The sequence below is a fragment of the Barbus barbus genome (assembly GCF_936440315.1).
Source record: "Barbus barbus genome assembly, chromosome: 43".
Lineage (NCBI taxonomy): Eukaryota > Metazoa > Chordata > Actinopteri > Cypriniformes > Cyprinidae > Barbus > Barbus barbus.
Genome location: NC_136721.1, coordinates 1421846 through 1438140, shown reverse-complemented (window position 1 = coordinate 1438140; position 16295 = coordinate 1421846). Strand labels below are relative to the sequence as shown.

General features: G+C 35.3%; 1 protein-coding gene across 3 annotated transcripts in view; it reads left to right on the top strand.

Annotated features, from left to right (window-relative positions):
- Nucleotides 1-16019, top strand: part of jakmip2 (janus kinase and microtubule interacting protein 2) — a 38566-nt gene extending 22547 nt beyond the window's left edge. For 2 of the 3 annotated variants that reach the window (XM_079404836.1, XM_079404835.1), the window contains exons 9-22: nucleotides 1372-1494; nucleotides 1595-1723; nucleotides 2994-3077; nucleotides 3274-3336; nucleotides 4201-4299; nucleotides 6035-6133; nucleotides 6219-6272; nucleotides 6380-6445; nucleotides 8170-8238; nucleotides 9054-9131; nucleotides 10183-10386; nucleotides 12272-12337; nucleotides 12510-12583; nucleotides 14945-16019. In XM_079404836.1, coding sequence (XP_079260962.1) covers nucleotides 1372-1494; nucleotides 1595-1723; nucleotides 2994-3077; nucleotides 3274-3336; nucleotides 4201-4299; nucleotides 6035-6133; nucleotides 6219-6272; nucleotides 6380-6445; nucleotides 8170-8238; nucleotides 9054-9131; nucleotides 10183-10386; nucleotides 12272-12337; nucleotides 12510-12560 — 1185 coding nt within the window. In that variant the 3' untranslated portion in view covers nucleotides 12561-12583; nucleotides 14945-16019. The remainder of the gene's footprint in view (nucleotides 1-1371; nucleotides 1495-1594; nucleotides 1724-2993; nucleotides 3078-3273; nucleotides 3337-4200; nucleotides 4300-6034; nucleotides 6134-6218; nucleotides 6273-6379; nucleotides 6446-8169; nucleotides 8239-9053; nucleotides 9132-10182; nucleotides 10387-12271; nucleotides 12338-12509; nucleotides 12584-14944) is intronic. The other variant, XM_079404834.1, reaches the window with a different exon arrangement.
- The last annotated feature ends 276 nt before the right edge of the window (nucleotides 16020-16295 follow it).

Genomic DNA, 16295 nt, shown 5'->3' with positions numbered 1-16295 from the left:
TTGACCAGTTTGTATATTAATTGTTATGTGTATTTTTCCTTTCTCTTATTTTCTTGCTTCATCTCTGGACATTATTGTTTTTATTTATTATTATCGTTAATTATTGTAACTCTACCTTTATTTAACATTGTTTTGACAAATGTTTTAACAAACATTTGAGACAATTATACCATGTGTGGTTGGGTGTTCATTGTATTTATTTATTTTTTTGCTAACTGTTAAATATTCTGATATTCTTAGTGCTTTTGCAAACTACATAATTTTATGTATATCCCTCTACTGCATAGTGTTGCCTTCAGGCAACGAAAAGTTTTTCTTATGCCCCATGTTAAGTGCATGTTTTTTTAAATGATTGCAACCAATTAAAATGTTTGAATAATATCAAAGAATAGTCCAATAAGGTGTGGGAGTCACTATCAAGCTCCATTTGAAGGTGGGACGTCCTGTTCTGACACATGGTCACAGGAGCACATGGTGTGAGAAGAAGGCAAGATTATTTGCTTTAGTAATCTTATTTAAAATGACATGAACTGGACATAAAAATATGTGTGTGTGTGTGTGTGTATGAAGGTGTAGACTTTTGTCAGGTTTTATGATTTTGTTTTTTATTTTGCATGTTCAGAAATTCAGTTTTTCTGTTTGTTGCCTCAGGGCAACGTTACGCAATACGGGGTAAGGAAGCATGTGTCCACAGCTCCCATCCATAACCAGGATTTCCCATTATGTGCGACAAAAAGGGAAGATGCAAGGTTCCTGGGTGCAAAGGAACACCCAAAGTGATGTGCAAAAAGTGTAATGTGCACCTCTGTTTCACAGCAGAGAAGAAGTGCTTCTTGTATTTTAAGATCACTAGAAAGCTACAGACAGGTGTGTTTGATTAGGGTTGGAGCTAAACTCTTCAGGACAGTGGCCCTCCAGTTTCTCAGCCTCGCACCACGACACAAACCTATGTCTGGATCAAATGCAATATATCAATGTGTTTCAGGTGTTTTTCCCTTTTCACTTAATGATTTCTTGACATTTTTTGACAGATTTGTGGTTTTGAATTGCTCTCTGAATATTGTCTTATGATATGTGAATGGAGAATTTTCTTCTGTGATTCTGCACCATTGTTGAGCAACGTTGCCCCGAGGCAAGGAAAAATATTTTGGGTTTTTGGGGGGTGAGGGGTGGTTAAAAAATGTTTTATCAATACAATGTTCCCAAATAAACCAAAAAATGATGTGGAATAACTTTTTATCATGTACCATCAAAATGCATGCAGTAGAGGGATATTCCCAATAAACATATCTTTACCAAAAAGAAACTCACTCTGGGGTAAAAAAAAAGTCCACATTTACCTAGAATTGTTCTTGTTATTCTCCCGCGCAGAAGCATATTGTTGTAGACACATTCTATGGGTATGATGAAGAGTCTATGGATTCAGAAACGTCCTCGGTGGCTTCCGTGCGCATGGACCGAACCCCGGCTACACCAGACGAAGATTTAGATGAGGTGAGCATTTAGGAAGATTGACTGTGGATTTCCTTAATTTCTCAATCAGGATTCATGTGTTCTATGCTGTTCATGTTCATTATTTCTCATATTCTTAAAGGGTTTGGCGGCTGAAGAATTTGAATTGCGCTTTAAGCAGTTGACACGGGAATATCAGGCTCTTCAGAGAGCCTATGCCCTGCTGCAGGAGCAGAAAGGAGGTGTGCTGGACGCTGAAATGGAGGCTAAGGTATTCCTTAAATACTGTCTATGTGCAACTGCTTATCCATTTACATTACAGAAATCAGGTACAAGACTCTCTTTTTTTGCCCAGATTTAGTAACTCTTTCAAAAATGCAATTTGTATAATGTGAATGCACCTTTTTCTATGATTACCATGTTTTTAATCTGTTTTCAATCTTTTTAAACTGTCCTGATGAATGAACTGTCAGAATCAAAGAAAAATCCTCATCATGGTTGTTATTGTTAACTATAACAAAAGCTAAAAAGCAAAGAAATAAATAAAATCTAAAAAATAAGCTTATTTTTGTTACGCTACTGTGTCGGGTAAACATGCACAAAGAAGATGATGAAGTCAAATAGTATTTAATAAATCCACATAAAGGTAAATCCACAGGCAGGCGGGTGACACACGTAGAACGTCGACATATACAATACTGGACAAGGGAAAACAGGACAGACTAGAACTTAAATAGGGAGGCACATGAGGAAAATTAATGAGACACAGGTGAAACAAATGACAAAATCAAAGGGGAGACAGAAACTAGGTCATACTGGGAAGACAATAATGAGACGCCGAGTCTGACAATTTTATTTTTGCTCTCATAAGCTGAGATACTAAACAATAATAATAAATAAACAATAATAAATACTGTATAGACATATTTTAAAACAAAATATACAAAATTGCACATCTAAATCATGTGCAACCAACATACAGAAACATGCAGGAAATTAAAATACAGTATATATACAGTCGGTTATATAGAGGACTCCTGAAGACCATTGTTATTATTTGTCAAGATCAATAAGTCTGATGAACTAGGGTTCCAACAAGGGTCCGGTGCCATTAATATTATATATACAGATACAGAATATATACAGATTGTTTGAAAACTAAATGGCAAAACCAAACAATTTTGGAAACACTTTAGTTTAGAGAACAATTCTCACTATTAACTAGCATAAATATTACTAGCATATTGGCTGTTTATAATTACTTATAAAGCACAAGTTAAAGTCTTATTTTGCATGATCATATTTTAGATCCCTGAATCCGCCCCATACCTAAACTAACAACTACCTTACTAACTATTAATAAACAGCTAATTAGGAGTTTATTGAGGCAAAAGTCTAGGTTAATAGTTAGTTAATAGTGAGAATTGGACCTCAAACTAAAGTGTGACCAACATCACATAAATTTGCTCTCAAAATGTTCACAAACATAAGCCTCTAAAGTTAAATACTGTTATATTTGATAGTTTTTTAAATCTTTGCAGGCTCATGAGCAGCTCCTGGCAGATGCTCAAAGGTATAAAGCTAAAATCGAAGACCTGGAAAAAGAGCTCGCTTTGAAAGGACAGGTAAACGTCATTTACTGCTATTGATATTAATGCATGCAAAATGTATACACAGCTCGCTCTGACTGCAATATCTAGTGTGGCATTTATCTCGCTGAGTGTTTCTCCATGCTTACAAACGGATTTCATGAGTATCTGGTCATAAAGCCACAGTATGGCATGTATGTCTAATGCACATTGTTTGCTCTCTTACTCGCAGGACTCCAGATGGGTGGAAGAGAAGCAACTGTTCCTCAGACGCAATCAGGAGCTGCTGGAGAAGGTGAGAGAAACTGTTGGGGAAAGTTACTTTTGAAAGTAACGCATTACAATATTGTGTTACTCCCTAAAAAAATGTAACTAATTATGTTACTTAATTTCTTTTTATTGAAAGCAATGCATCGCATTTAGGAGTGTAATTATACATTTAGTTACAGTGCATGCAGGTACTTATAGGTACAGTAAGTGTAGGTACAATGTAATAACTTAACTTAAAATAAATACATTGTATCACTTTCTTCTATGTACACTATTTGTAAAGAGTTTAGAATAATTACGATTTTAATAATGTTTATTTTTAATTTTTTTTAAGAAGTCTCAATGTTCGGATGCCCCTCAATGTTGTATTTATTTGATTAAAAATACAGTAAAAACAGTAATAATGTGAAATATTTTTACAATTTAAAATAGCTGTTTTCTACGTGAATATATAGTAAAATATAATTTATTCTTGGGATCAAAACAGAATTTTCAGCATCATTACTCCAGTCTTCAGTGTCACATGATCTTCAGAAATCATTCTAAGATGCTGGTTTTCTCAAGAAACATGATTATTATCAATGTTGAAAACAGTTGTGCTGTTCTTTTGTACTTTCTGTTCTTCAAAGAATCCTGAAAACATATATAACAGTTTCCACAACAATATTGTGCAGCACAACTGTTTTCAACATTGATAATAATCAGAAATGTTTCTTGAGCAGCAAATCAGCATATTAGCATGATTTCTGAAGATCATGTGACACAGAAGACTGGAGTAATGGCTGTTAATTGCAGGCAGGTTAGTATAGGACAAAAAAAGCACCAACAGTGAAAGTCTTTTATAAACCCTGTCAGTTGGATGACGTTTCTTCTGATGTATTTTTTCCAGGTTGACAAGCTGGAGAATGAAAACGGAAAGCTGCAGCAGGAACTACAGGACTCTAGAGATCAGAATGAACTCCTGGAGTTTCGCATCCTTGAGCTCGAGGTTTGATCTTTATTTCTCTCCACAAATCACTGCTGGCTGCACCATACACTCTAGCTTAAGATTTTGACATGAAGTTCTTAACAGTGTTAAACTTTGACAAAGGTCATGCTAGTTCATACAAGTTTGTGAGTAAATGTGCAATTGCATTTACAGCTGTGCGGCAAATTTTGGCTCGTGAAATCCAGTAATTTCCAAGTGGAGGCATCTGTAAATATGTACCTTATATGTAGGGTTAGGTTTCAGCTAATTGAAACAGGGCAGTTTAATGCTGGTGAGGGTAGGTCCGTAAGCTCTTACTTAAACTGGAGCGTAAGGTGCACACTAGAGGCTTAGTAAAAAACTAGTAAGAGGCTTTCCATTGATGTATGGTTTGTTATGATAGGACAATATTTGGTCGAGATACAACTATCTGAAAATCTGGAATCTGAGGGTGCAAAAAAATCTAAATATTGAGAAAATCGCCTTTAAAGTTGTTCAAATGAAGTTCTTAGCAAAGCATATTAGTAATCAAAATTGAAGTTTTGATATATTTACAGTAAGAAATTTACAAAATATCATGGAACATGATTTCTAATTTTGACCCATACAGTGTATTTTTGGATATTGCTACAAATATACCCAGCGACTTAAGACTGGTTTTGTGCTCCAGGGTCACATTTACTCTGTGATCCATAACAGCCTTCAAATATGAGCAGAGGTTTCAGTTTATCCCGTTCAAGTCGATTCTAACTCAACTTACGGTAAAAATACTTTTCCATTGGAATATAGTATTTATTCATGAAATAAATTCATGTAATAATTGATTTTATATTTAAATTTTATATATAAAACATTCAGAAACCAGGGAAAGCGTGACACACAATAAAAAATTAAAAAGGTAATTGTGGCTTTTTATCTCACAATTCTAATCAATTTTTTTTGAGAGGAACTGCGAGATGTAAACTCACAAAATCAGAATTCTGTGTAAAAAAAAAAGTCAGTTTATATTCTCACAATTTCTCTCCACTAAGTTTTCATCTCACATTTCTGTTTTTTTTCCCTTCATGGAGTAAAAAAATTAAAGAGTTAATTGCAACTTCTATGACGTTTCTTTTCAGAATTGTAAATTTATATCTGACCATTTTTTTTTTTAAGTCTGAATTGTGATAAACTCAGAATTACAAGAAAAAAGTCTGAATTGTGAGATACAAAGAAGAGCCAATAGCAAGTCATTATTTTATATAACGATTTTTCTTTTCAAATGTTAACGAGTGTATATGTCATCATCATCGAGTTATAAATATGCACATATTTAGTAGAGCATAAGTTGTAACCTAATGCCTTTTTATGCCAAAACTAAGGCTAGGTTATGCAAAAAAAAAAAAATCTGATTTTCCAACCCTGGACCGTGATTTTGCCCAAGGAGGCCCAATGAACTGTACTGTAAAGGGACGCCACTGCTTGTTTTTGGCATGGTGTCTTATTAAATGTATGTCCTTGAGGCTAGCTGATTCTACAATAAATCATTCAGCATAACATTCACTGCAAGTAAAACACACACGTGCACAATCCTGCCAAAATGCTCGAATTGTCTCTCATTCTCAGATGGAGGCATCCATCTAGTGGTGGAAGTACAGATATATAAAAACTACACTTTAAGGAAGCAGCCTGCTTTAATGAAATAGTTTGTTGAAGACACAGTTGGAGTAATGCTGTCGGTGTGAGAGTGTAATGTGTGTTTGATGTGATCTGTCAGGAGCGTGAGAGGAGATCGCCTCCGTTTAACCTTCAAATCCATCCTTTCTCTGAGGGAGTGAGCGCGCTGCAGATCTACTGTATAAAGGAGGGCGTGAAGGTAAATATCAAGTCATGAACTTTCACTTGCTTTCAGTAAGAGTGAGAAGTCGTGACCCAGATCTGCTATCCTCTGCTCTCAACAGGACGTGTGTATACCAGACCTCATCAAGCTGCTGGATATACTCGGGGATAACAGGGTACGTCACAGACTTGTGTAATAATCTAGTCATGTGATTTTGTGTTGTAGTGTTTAATGTTAATAATACAGACCTGAGACTCAGTGTGTATTTACGGTTTTACGCAGAACCTGAGGAATGAGGAGCAGGTGGCCATTATTCAAGCCAGTACCGTGCTGTCGCTCGCTGAGAAGGTACGTGGCTGCCTCAAGTTATTTACTGTATGAGATATTACAGTGCCCTCAACTAATATTGGCACCCTTGGTAAAACAATTCTAACCTTTCATTGAAGTAAAATTCTAAACGGTTAGAATTTTGTGATTTTTTTTTTAATGAAAGATCAAAAGGATAAACAATGCAGATTTATTTTCCAATAAATATATATATATATTTACCAAAAGTGCCAATATTAGTGCAGGGCACTGTATATACTGTATAAGATATGCATTCTAAAGAGGTCCAATAAGTGTTTTGAACAATGAAAGGCACGTCTGAATTATTACTAGTGTTGTATACTCAAGACTGGTCTTGTTCTCAAGACATATAGGTAACACTTTATTTTAGGGTCTCTTAACTAGTTGCTTATTAGCATGCATTTTACTAGAATATTAGCCATTTATTAGTAGTAATTAAGCACATATTAATGACTTATTCTACATCCCTAATCCTACCCAATACCTAAACTTAACAACTACCTCACTAACTATTAATAAGCACCAAATTAGGAATTTATTGTATATATAGTAGGGGTGTAACAAAATCCACGGTTCAGTTCGATAGGACACAGTGGTGCCACGGTTTGGTTCGGTACAGGGGTAATTGGTTACGTTTTAAACCATGACGGCGAGCCAATGGATATCACACACAAGCAACGTGCAAACTTTGCGCAAGAGTTATGCCGGTGAACGTTTTAATCTCAGTCAATTCACTATAAGCAGAAAGTGAAAGTAAAAATGGAATGATGGCGTAATGGTGAAGCTTTCAACACCAAAGCCTCGTACTGAATGGTTCAATACGAATACGTGTATATTTATTTAATTTTATTGTGATTTAGTTGTGTTCATGTGTACAGACGGGTGACAAATGTATCAAATATGATACAACGTGTTTTAGGAAAGTTTATTTGTTCATTGCATTAGGCCTATATGTTTTGCCCCCCCCCATTAATAGCTGTAGCTGTCATAATATATCATCTTAGTAAGACAAATTAATGGGAGATAAAGAGTGAAAACGGATATTAATATGCATTTTATGTAAATATTATGTTATACTTTTATTTAAAATACTTTTATTTCCTCAGCCTTGTCTCATTATCGATTAGATTTGTATGAATTTTGTTTCAAGACCACAACTGTGGTGATATCACTAAATTGCCAATGCATTGCAACAGAATATTGTCTTTTACAGAAGAATTCAATTTATTTTGCATCGTTGAATCACAATTTTCTTGTCAAACACTGTAAAGATGATTTGATGCAATCAGTAACTCATCTCTTCAGATGCTTCAGATGCACTCAGGAACTTGTTTCTTTTGATACTGTTGTGCCGGGTCAGAAATTAAGAGGGGATTGTGTAAAAAAAAGTCACAAAAAATAATACAATTGCCCACAAAATTAAAAAAAAGTACTTGTTTTTACGCTAGGCTTATACGTTTGATATAATTAAGCAATATCATCAGAGCAAGAGTTATGTTTTCACGAAAATAAGCTTGATTGCAAACATGATATTGATTTATCTCACGCTCTATAAACAAGAAGTTCATATTAAGTGACTTAGATTTTAGACAGTTTAAGCACAAGTTTGTGCTGTTTCACCAATGACAATAGCTCTAAACAAATCAACAAAAAACAAAAGCGTAATGGTTATTTGCGATGTAGATGTTGTCAGTAACCAGCATGTGTGTTGTGTTGTGATTTAGTGGATCCAGCAGATTGAAGGCACAGAAGCAGCTCTGCATCAGAAGATGATGGACCTGGAGCTCGAGATGGTACAAACTACAAGCCCTATCTTTACACATTATTTGTAATCAAAATTCTGAACACATTTTAGAATAATTTTGACCTTATTTAATTACAACAAAGCCTTAAAGAAAGCACTTATATTTGAGATTTGATATCTAAAGTCCATACTATGCATTTGCCAGATGCTTTTCCTAGAAATCTTTTGTAATGTACACTTCTGTTCAAAAGTTTGGGGTCAGTGCATTTTTTTTCTTTGTTTTTTGAAAGAAATTAATAAATTTATTCAGCAAGGATTGATAAAAGTGATATAAATACTTCTATTTTATATCTGATCCCAAACCTTGAACGGCAGTGCAAGTAAACAATTAAACACAAAATACTGGTTTGAATTCCTAGCAGGGACAAGACAAACAAACAAGCTCAAACAAAACAGCTTTTCACCTCATAAATTTAAGACAGGGCCATAAAATATATAGATCTGAGAAGAAATCGTATATCTTACCTGTTTATTATCTTATTACAGTGTACAGAACAATCATTCTGGCAACAAGACAAACACTTTAACAATATCAATGTAGGCCCCTACTATTAATACTAAAGTCCTCTGGTTTGATTTTAAATACAGTCAGAAAGAGAGCATTTGCATTTGATTATTTCACAGTATTATAAGGTTATTTACCCTGTATTGGATGGGTTAGAAGCTTAAATTATTATTACGCAGATGTCAGTTGTGAGATGCAATGCAATATAGATGCATTAATTAAAGAAGGCCAGCGTGAGTCTGAGGGAAAGCACTTACTGATGCCTTGATGTCATCTCCATCATGACTGGTGGTTTGCAGGAGATGTTCTGCAAACAGAAGGGTTATCTGGAGGAGGAGCTGGACTACAGGAAGCAGGCGCTGGACCAGGCCTATATGGTAAAAAACCTCTCCTTTTTAACATTTCTTCTTTTTTATGAACTTCAGCTGAGAAATTACTGTGATGTTCTCTTTTAGAAAGTGGTATGTTTTGTCTTAATTCTGTTATTTTGCCAAAGTAGTAAACTCTGGTGGTTTTATTGCTTTTGTTTGACCCCTTACAGTTTTTTATTTCAGCTGCTTACACAGATTTTCAAAAACTGTGCCTCTTTTTTTCAAAACTTTACACACATCTAAGAATTGCACACACAAAATGCAAAATGCCTCGCATCTCTTGCAAAATGAAACACTGCATTCAACATATCACAAACACTTCTCAAAAGCATTTGCAAACACCTTTGCCATAATATTAATTCCTGATAGATTTGTGTGTGTTACATCGAAAATTGTGTGTTGTGTTTTGCAAAAAGTGTTTTATGAAATTGAAATTGAGTCAAAGGCAGAGAATTAGTGTCTGGTTTTGCAGATTTGGTGAGTGCTTCTGCTGTTTGAGTGTCAGCTTTCAGAAATTGTGTGACAAGTAAAGATTTTGTGTGTAAGCAATTGAAAAAACACTGTAATTTGGTAGTCCACTGGATTTTCATTACAGAGGCAAGATTAGTTTGTCTTTTTGAACTTCACATAATTCAGTTCATTTTTCTAGGCATCGGTAGGCCTCAAATTGTTCTTAGATTTTCTTGAATTTGTTGCTTACAAAAGTATTTTGGCAATACATTTTCTCTTAACTGTGAACCAGACGAACCAAAAACGTGTGTGTGTACGTGTGCGCGTGTTTTTGTGACATACGAGGACACAAATTTGTATAATGACATGGTATTACAAGGAGAAGGTGATTTATGAGGACATTTCCCCATGTCCCCATATTTCAAAAGGCTTATAAATCATACAGAGTGAGTTTTTTTGAGAAAGTAAAAATGCAGAATTTCCTGTAAGGGGTAGGTGTAGGGCAACAGAAAATACGGTTTGTACAGTATACAAACCATTACGCCTATGGAATGTCTCCACAATTCACAAAAACAAACGTGTGTGTGTGTGTGTGTGTGTGCAACAGCAAATCCAGGAGCTGGAGGCGACCCTGTACAACGCACTGCAGCAGGATAAAGTCATCAAATACGGAGAACCTCTGGACGAGCTGCAGAAGGACGAGTTACGCTCGGCCGTGGAGAAACTGCGCAGACAGATGCTGCGTAAGAGCCGAGAATATGACTGTCAGGTGCTGCAGGAGAGGATGGAGCTGCTCCATCAGGCCCATCAGGTACCCTTCACATCTCAACAAATGCTCAGCGTTTTTAACATATTTTTATGCATGTAGTATGCGTTTCATGTAACCAAACATAAGATAAAGTAATAAAAGAGAAGGGACTTTGTCATTTATATTTCATATTTCCAAGGAGACATGCCAGAGAAGGCATCCTCATGATGGAAGAATTTAAAAAATCATATTTTTATTAAAAACATTTTTTTTAATGTTAAGATGGGTAATGTTGGGGAAAGTTACTTTTAAAAGTAGTGCATTACAATATTGCATTACTCTCTAAAAAGATAACTAATTACATGACTTTTTATGGAAAGTAATGCATTGTTACTTTTGCATTGCTTTTTCTCATCTGGGCTGGTTTTGCTTATTTGTTTTTAAAATAAAAAATTCAATTTCTCTCAAAATGGGAAAACAAAGTTTTCAAAACAAACTCGGATATTGTCTTTTAAATAAAATATTATGCGTTACTATACTATTTACAGTACTTGGCAAAAGTAATCTGATTATGTAACTCGCGTTACCCCCAACACTGAAGACCTGTGACAAATGGCATGGCTGAAATGTATCAAATATGATACAATATGCTTTTGAGGAACATCTGTTCATCTGTCAATCATCATCGTATTTCATTGCATTCTATATTTTGCCCCCACATTAAAAGCTGTAGATCTTAAAACTAAGCATTATATATCATCTTACTAAGACATATTATTGGGCGATAAAAAGTGAAAACTGATATTTATATACATTTTATGTAAATGTTGTTATATTTTTATATAAATAAATAAATAAAAATCATTGATTTACATTACAAGCTATCAGTATTTCATCTTACTTTTGGCTGTATACATTAAAATATCTGCAAATATATTAATTGTTATAGTTCACTAAAACCATAAAAACTTTACTTGAAATAAAAATAAATGTTTACTAATAATGATAATAATAAAAATGACTAAAACTTTAACCTGAAATATGAAAATATAAAAATAAAATATAATAAAAAATATTAACAAAAAATGTTCTGAAAAAATTAAGTTTTTTTTCTTCTGGAGTTTGAGCTCGATATCTCTCCGTGTCATACAATGAGCCAAAAAAGCCTGATGTATCAAATATGATATAACATAAAACACTTACGCAAACTTTTTTCTTTTAGATTTTCTCTAAATGTTCATCAACTGTTACAGTTTTTAAAAATAGATTTTTATGACTAAGATATAGCTAATCAAAAGAAGAGTATAGATTACATGAAGGAATCCACTGAAGAGCTAACCTGAATCAGCCACAGCAGACTTTGTGTTCAGCGAGGTAGATCAAAAGTGGTGATGACTAGTTCTGTGAATTCCAGCTGATTTCACCAGTTCAGTCGATTTATAAGCTGATTTGGGAAAGAGTACAGCTGCATTGTGCCATCAGGCAGTAAACAAGTGGAAATATCAATACAGCATTTCACACTCAAAACAATGATCAAATAAAATATTTTTAAAATGTAAAATGCACCAATGATATGGAAACTAATACAAAACATTATAAAAGATACAAAATATAGTTGATGTGTGTAATAAAAAACTATATACAAGACTATTTATGTTTGCTGGTTCTGTGTGATGTACAGTACGTCGACTGGTGATCTGATGATGCAGTAGCTTTTATCTACAGAAGAGGGCAGCAGATTGTTGGGACATACTATTGTAAAACCAATGCACATTTTTCAATTTTAATGTCAAATTTCTATGATATTTATGTTAATCTTCTGGGGATTTAACTTGTGGTCTTATATTAGCACTGTAATTGTACTGTACCGTAATCAGTGATTTCAGCTCTCTCAAACCTGTTTGCAGCAATTATATAATAAACAATCTGTGTGTTTCTCTCAATGCAGAGGATCAGAGACCTGGAGGACAAGACTGACATTCAGAGGAGACAGATTAAAGATCTAGAGGAGAAGGTAAGACTGATTATATCTCAATTGCTGTCGGCCAAATGATTTACACTGTACTGAAAATGATTCCTTAATGTCTCCCGGTTTTTGTTGTGATATGGATGTTGAGCATTTTCCTATGTCCTGGCTGTAACCATAATTAATATCTTTCTCTAATCTTTCTTTTTCTCTCTTTCAGTTCTTATTTCTCTTTTTATTCTTCTCTCTTGCCTTTATTCTTTGGCCTTGATGTCTGTGACATCTCCTGCGGAGGTGAGTGAAGGATCTTTTCTGCTTCCTTCTATTCTTTCTGTTCTCGTGTTGAAAAGTGTTTTGAGGAAAATGTCAATCTATTCCAAAAGGTACGGTTTAGAGCTTGACTGAGACTAAACTATTGTTTTAGGGGTTTATGAGTCACTACATGATGTAATGATAAGTGCATTATAGTGATGAGTACATAAAAGCACATACAAGCATTATATGAATCTGGACGTTTATTGTGTTATTGAAAGAGGCCCTCAGGCCATCCAAGATATAGATGAGTTTGTTTCTTCATCAGGTTTGTAGAAATGTGTCTCTGCATCAGTGTCTCAGCAATGGATGCTCTGCAGTGAATGGGTGCCGTCAGAATGAGAGTCCAAACAGCTGATAAAAACATCACAATAATCCACACCACTCCAGTCCGTCAGTTAAAGAATGAAAATGAAAAGTTGCAATTTTCTAGGCTGATATGGCGAGTAACTTTACTCTCATTCCTGCGTAATAATCAAGGAAATTTCCTGACGCAATGATATGACGCAGCGCCTGAAAGTAGTCCCCAGCTAGGTAACTAAGTCATTTTTGATGCCAAAATGCTAATGTTCTAATCAGATTCAATTATTTATGCTAAGCTACGCTAATAGTGCTACCGCCAGACCCGGAGATCGGCTGAATGGATTCAAAAACAGTAAAACTCAACATTAACTCTAGGGGAGTTGTAAAATTAGCCTATTTCCAAAAAAAGTGGAGTGTTCCTTTAACATCTTGAGAAGACAAAAGCTGAAACAAATCCACCATTGAGACTTTTTTTAAACATACAGGTGCATCTCAGAAAATTAGAATATGGTGAAAAAGTTTCTTTCGGCTGCATTGACTTTGGACTTGATAAAACACAATGGACCAACACCAGCAGACGTCACGGCACCCCAAATCGTCTCTGACTGTGGAAACTTCACACTGGACTTCAAGCAACATGGATTCTGTGCCTCTCCACTCTTCCTCCAGACTCTGGGACCTTGATTTCCAAACGAAGTGCAAAATTTACTTTCATCTGAAAAGAGGACTTTGGACCACTGAGCAACAGTCCAGTTCTTTTTCTCCACAGCCCAGGTAAGACGCTTCTGACGATGTTTCTGTTTCAGAAGTGGCTTGGTAGTCCTTTTCCTGAAGACGTCTGAGCGTGGAGACTCTTGATGCACTGACTCCAGCTTCAGTCCACTCCTTGTGAAGCTCTCTCAAGTGTTTGAATCAGCTTTGCTTGACAGTATTCTCAAGCTTGCGGTCATCCCTGTTGCTTGTGCACCTTTTCCTACCCAATTTCTTCCTTACAGTCAACTCTGCATTTAATATGCTTTGATATAGCATTCTGTGAACAGCCACACCTTTCAGTATTGACCCTCTGTGACTTACCCTCTTTGTGGAGGGCATCAATGATTGTCTTCTGGATCATTGCCAAGTCAGCAGTCTTCTCCATTATTGTGGTTTCAAAGAACAAAGCCTCTTTCACACAGAGATCCCTGAAAATACACGGGTAATGTGTTCCGGGAATCATCCCGGGATCGTTTGATTTTGTTTAATTCGCACTGCCAGTGATTTTCTGGAATTTTTCCGGAAAAAAACACTCCGGCAATTTCCCGGGACCAACGTGCAGTGTGAAAGGGGCTCAAGAGATACCCAGAATTTATACTGTAGGGATGGTCATTTATTAAAACTCAAATGTAAATATTCTAATATTTTGAGATACTTATTTTTGACTTTCATGAGCTGTAAGCTCTAATCATCAAAATTAAAACAAAAAAAACTTTTGGAGTGTTTTACTTTACATATAATGAATCTAAAATATATGAAAGTTTCACTTTTTGAAATAACTTACAATAATTTTTTTTTTTTTTTTTTTTTACTTTTTCACCATATTCTAATTTTTTGAGATGCACCTGTATACAGTATATCTGTTTAGAGCTGTTTTGGCTTGTAAATGGTGATTGATCTGTGCAGATTCCTCTCCTGATTCAGACCAGACATCTTTTCACTGGAGGAAGAGTTATTATGGATTTCATATTTTGGCCAGAAGCGGTGGTTTAAAGTTAAAAACCTCTTAATACTGGATTTGTTTCAGCTTTTGTCTTCTCCAGATGTTAACAGATGGACTGGAGTGGTGTGGATTATTGTGATGTTTTTATCAGCTGTTTGGTCTCTCATTCTGACGGCACCCATTCACTGCAGAGCATCCATTGCTGAGCAAGTGTTCCAAATGTTCCTATGAAAATACAAACTGGTCTGAGGATGAGTACATTTGCAGTGTGAACTATTCCTTTAAGATCTGTTCTTTAAAAATGCACATCTGATCTCAGGCTTTTTCTCTTTTGTCATGCACAGGATTTGAAGCAACCTGGAGCTGTCACATGCAACTGCAGTCGTCCGGTTGTAATGACTCAAGGTGTATTAGTGGCTGTTTTGTTTTTCTTGTGTGGAAGTGGGGAAATTCAGAGTTAATGATTATGGACTTCATTGGATTAAACCTCTGTAGAGGACCAGGACAGGATGCTTGAAATCACACTTACAGATCAATACAAGTGTGACAAAACATAATCATCATCCCAACTAGAGGATTGTAAATTATCTCTGCCATGCAGGGACCCGTCATGATCATGTCTTTACTGCATCTACTGCGACTGCTACCAACCAGAACCCGCAGACCTCTTTCTTTCTCACTCTGTCTCCTCCCACACACACTTTGGGAAATTTGAAGCGAAATGGACGTCTTTGCAGACACACATCCTCTCACAGGAGCTATGGGTGCTGAATTGGGGCCTGTTAGTGAGGTGACTGTCACATCTCTGTTATCAGGACCCCTTAGGATAGGCGTCTTCCTCACTGCCTGAACACAGAAAGGACAAAGAGACAGATTGAGAGAGAAAGCGAGACCATCCACTACAAACCATCCACACTAGCAGTTTTTGTTTACCCCTAGAAAGTTAAGTAGACTACTGCAACCTGAAAACTAATTCTGAGCAGCCTAGTTTTTTATATATTTTTTAAATTATTCCTCGTATTGGGCCTCATTCCTCCATCACAAGCAAAATTTATATGTAAATAAATGCAAAAGGTGTACGCAACAAAACTATTTGCATAATGTGACAGTTTATGCAACTAAAACCATTTTTTACCAAATGGCAATGAAATGGAAGAAGCGACAGAATTTATTTCTATATTGTTTTTTCATCTGAGTGTAACAGATTATAGAAAATAACAAATGTACTTGGTTTGCCATTGTTGATTGGATTTTGACATGAGGCATTGCACTCGAATAAATGTGTTTACAATAGATTTGTAAAAAATGATCGAGGTTTAAACTGACTATATGATTGGAGAATTTCTGTATACATTACCAAAGAGAGGTTTGATGATTGACCAAAAGATCCTACTACGTTTTAATTAAAAATTGCATTGTAAAAAAAAAAAAAAAAAAATAGAACCAATGAATAAAACAAAGGTTATTGCAACTTTTTATCTCACAATTCTGACTTTTTTCTCGCAATTGTGTGATATAAACATGCAATTCTGAATAGAGTATCTTGCTATAGTGAGAAAAAGTCAGAATTGCGAGATATAAACTAAAAAATAAGTCATAATTGTAAGTTTATATCTCACAATTCTTACTTTATAACATGGAATTGTGAGTTATAAGAATTATAATATAATACAAGTCAGAATTGATAAACTCACA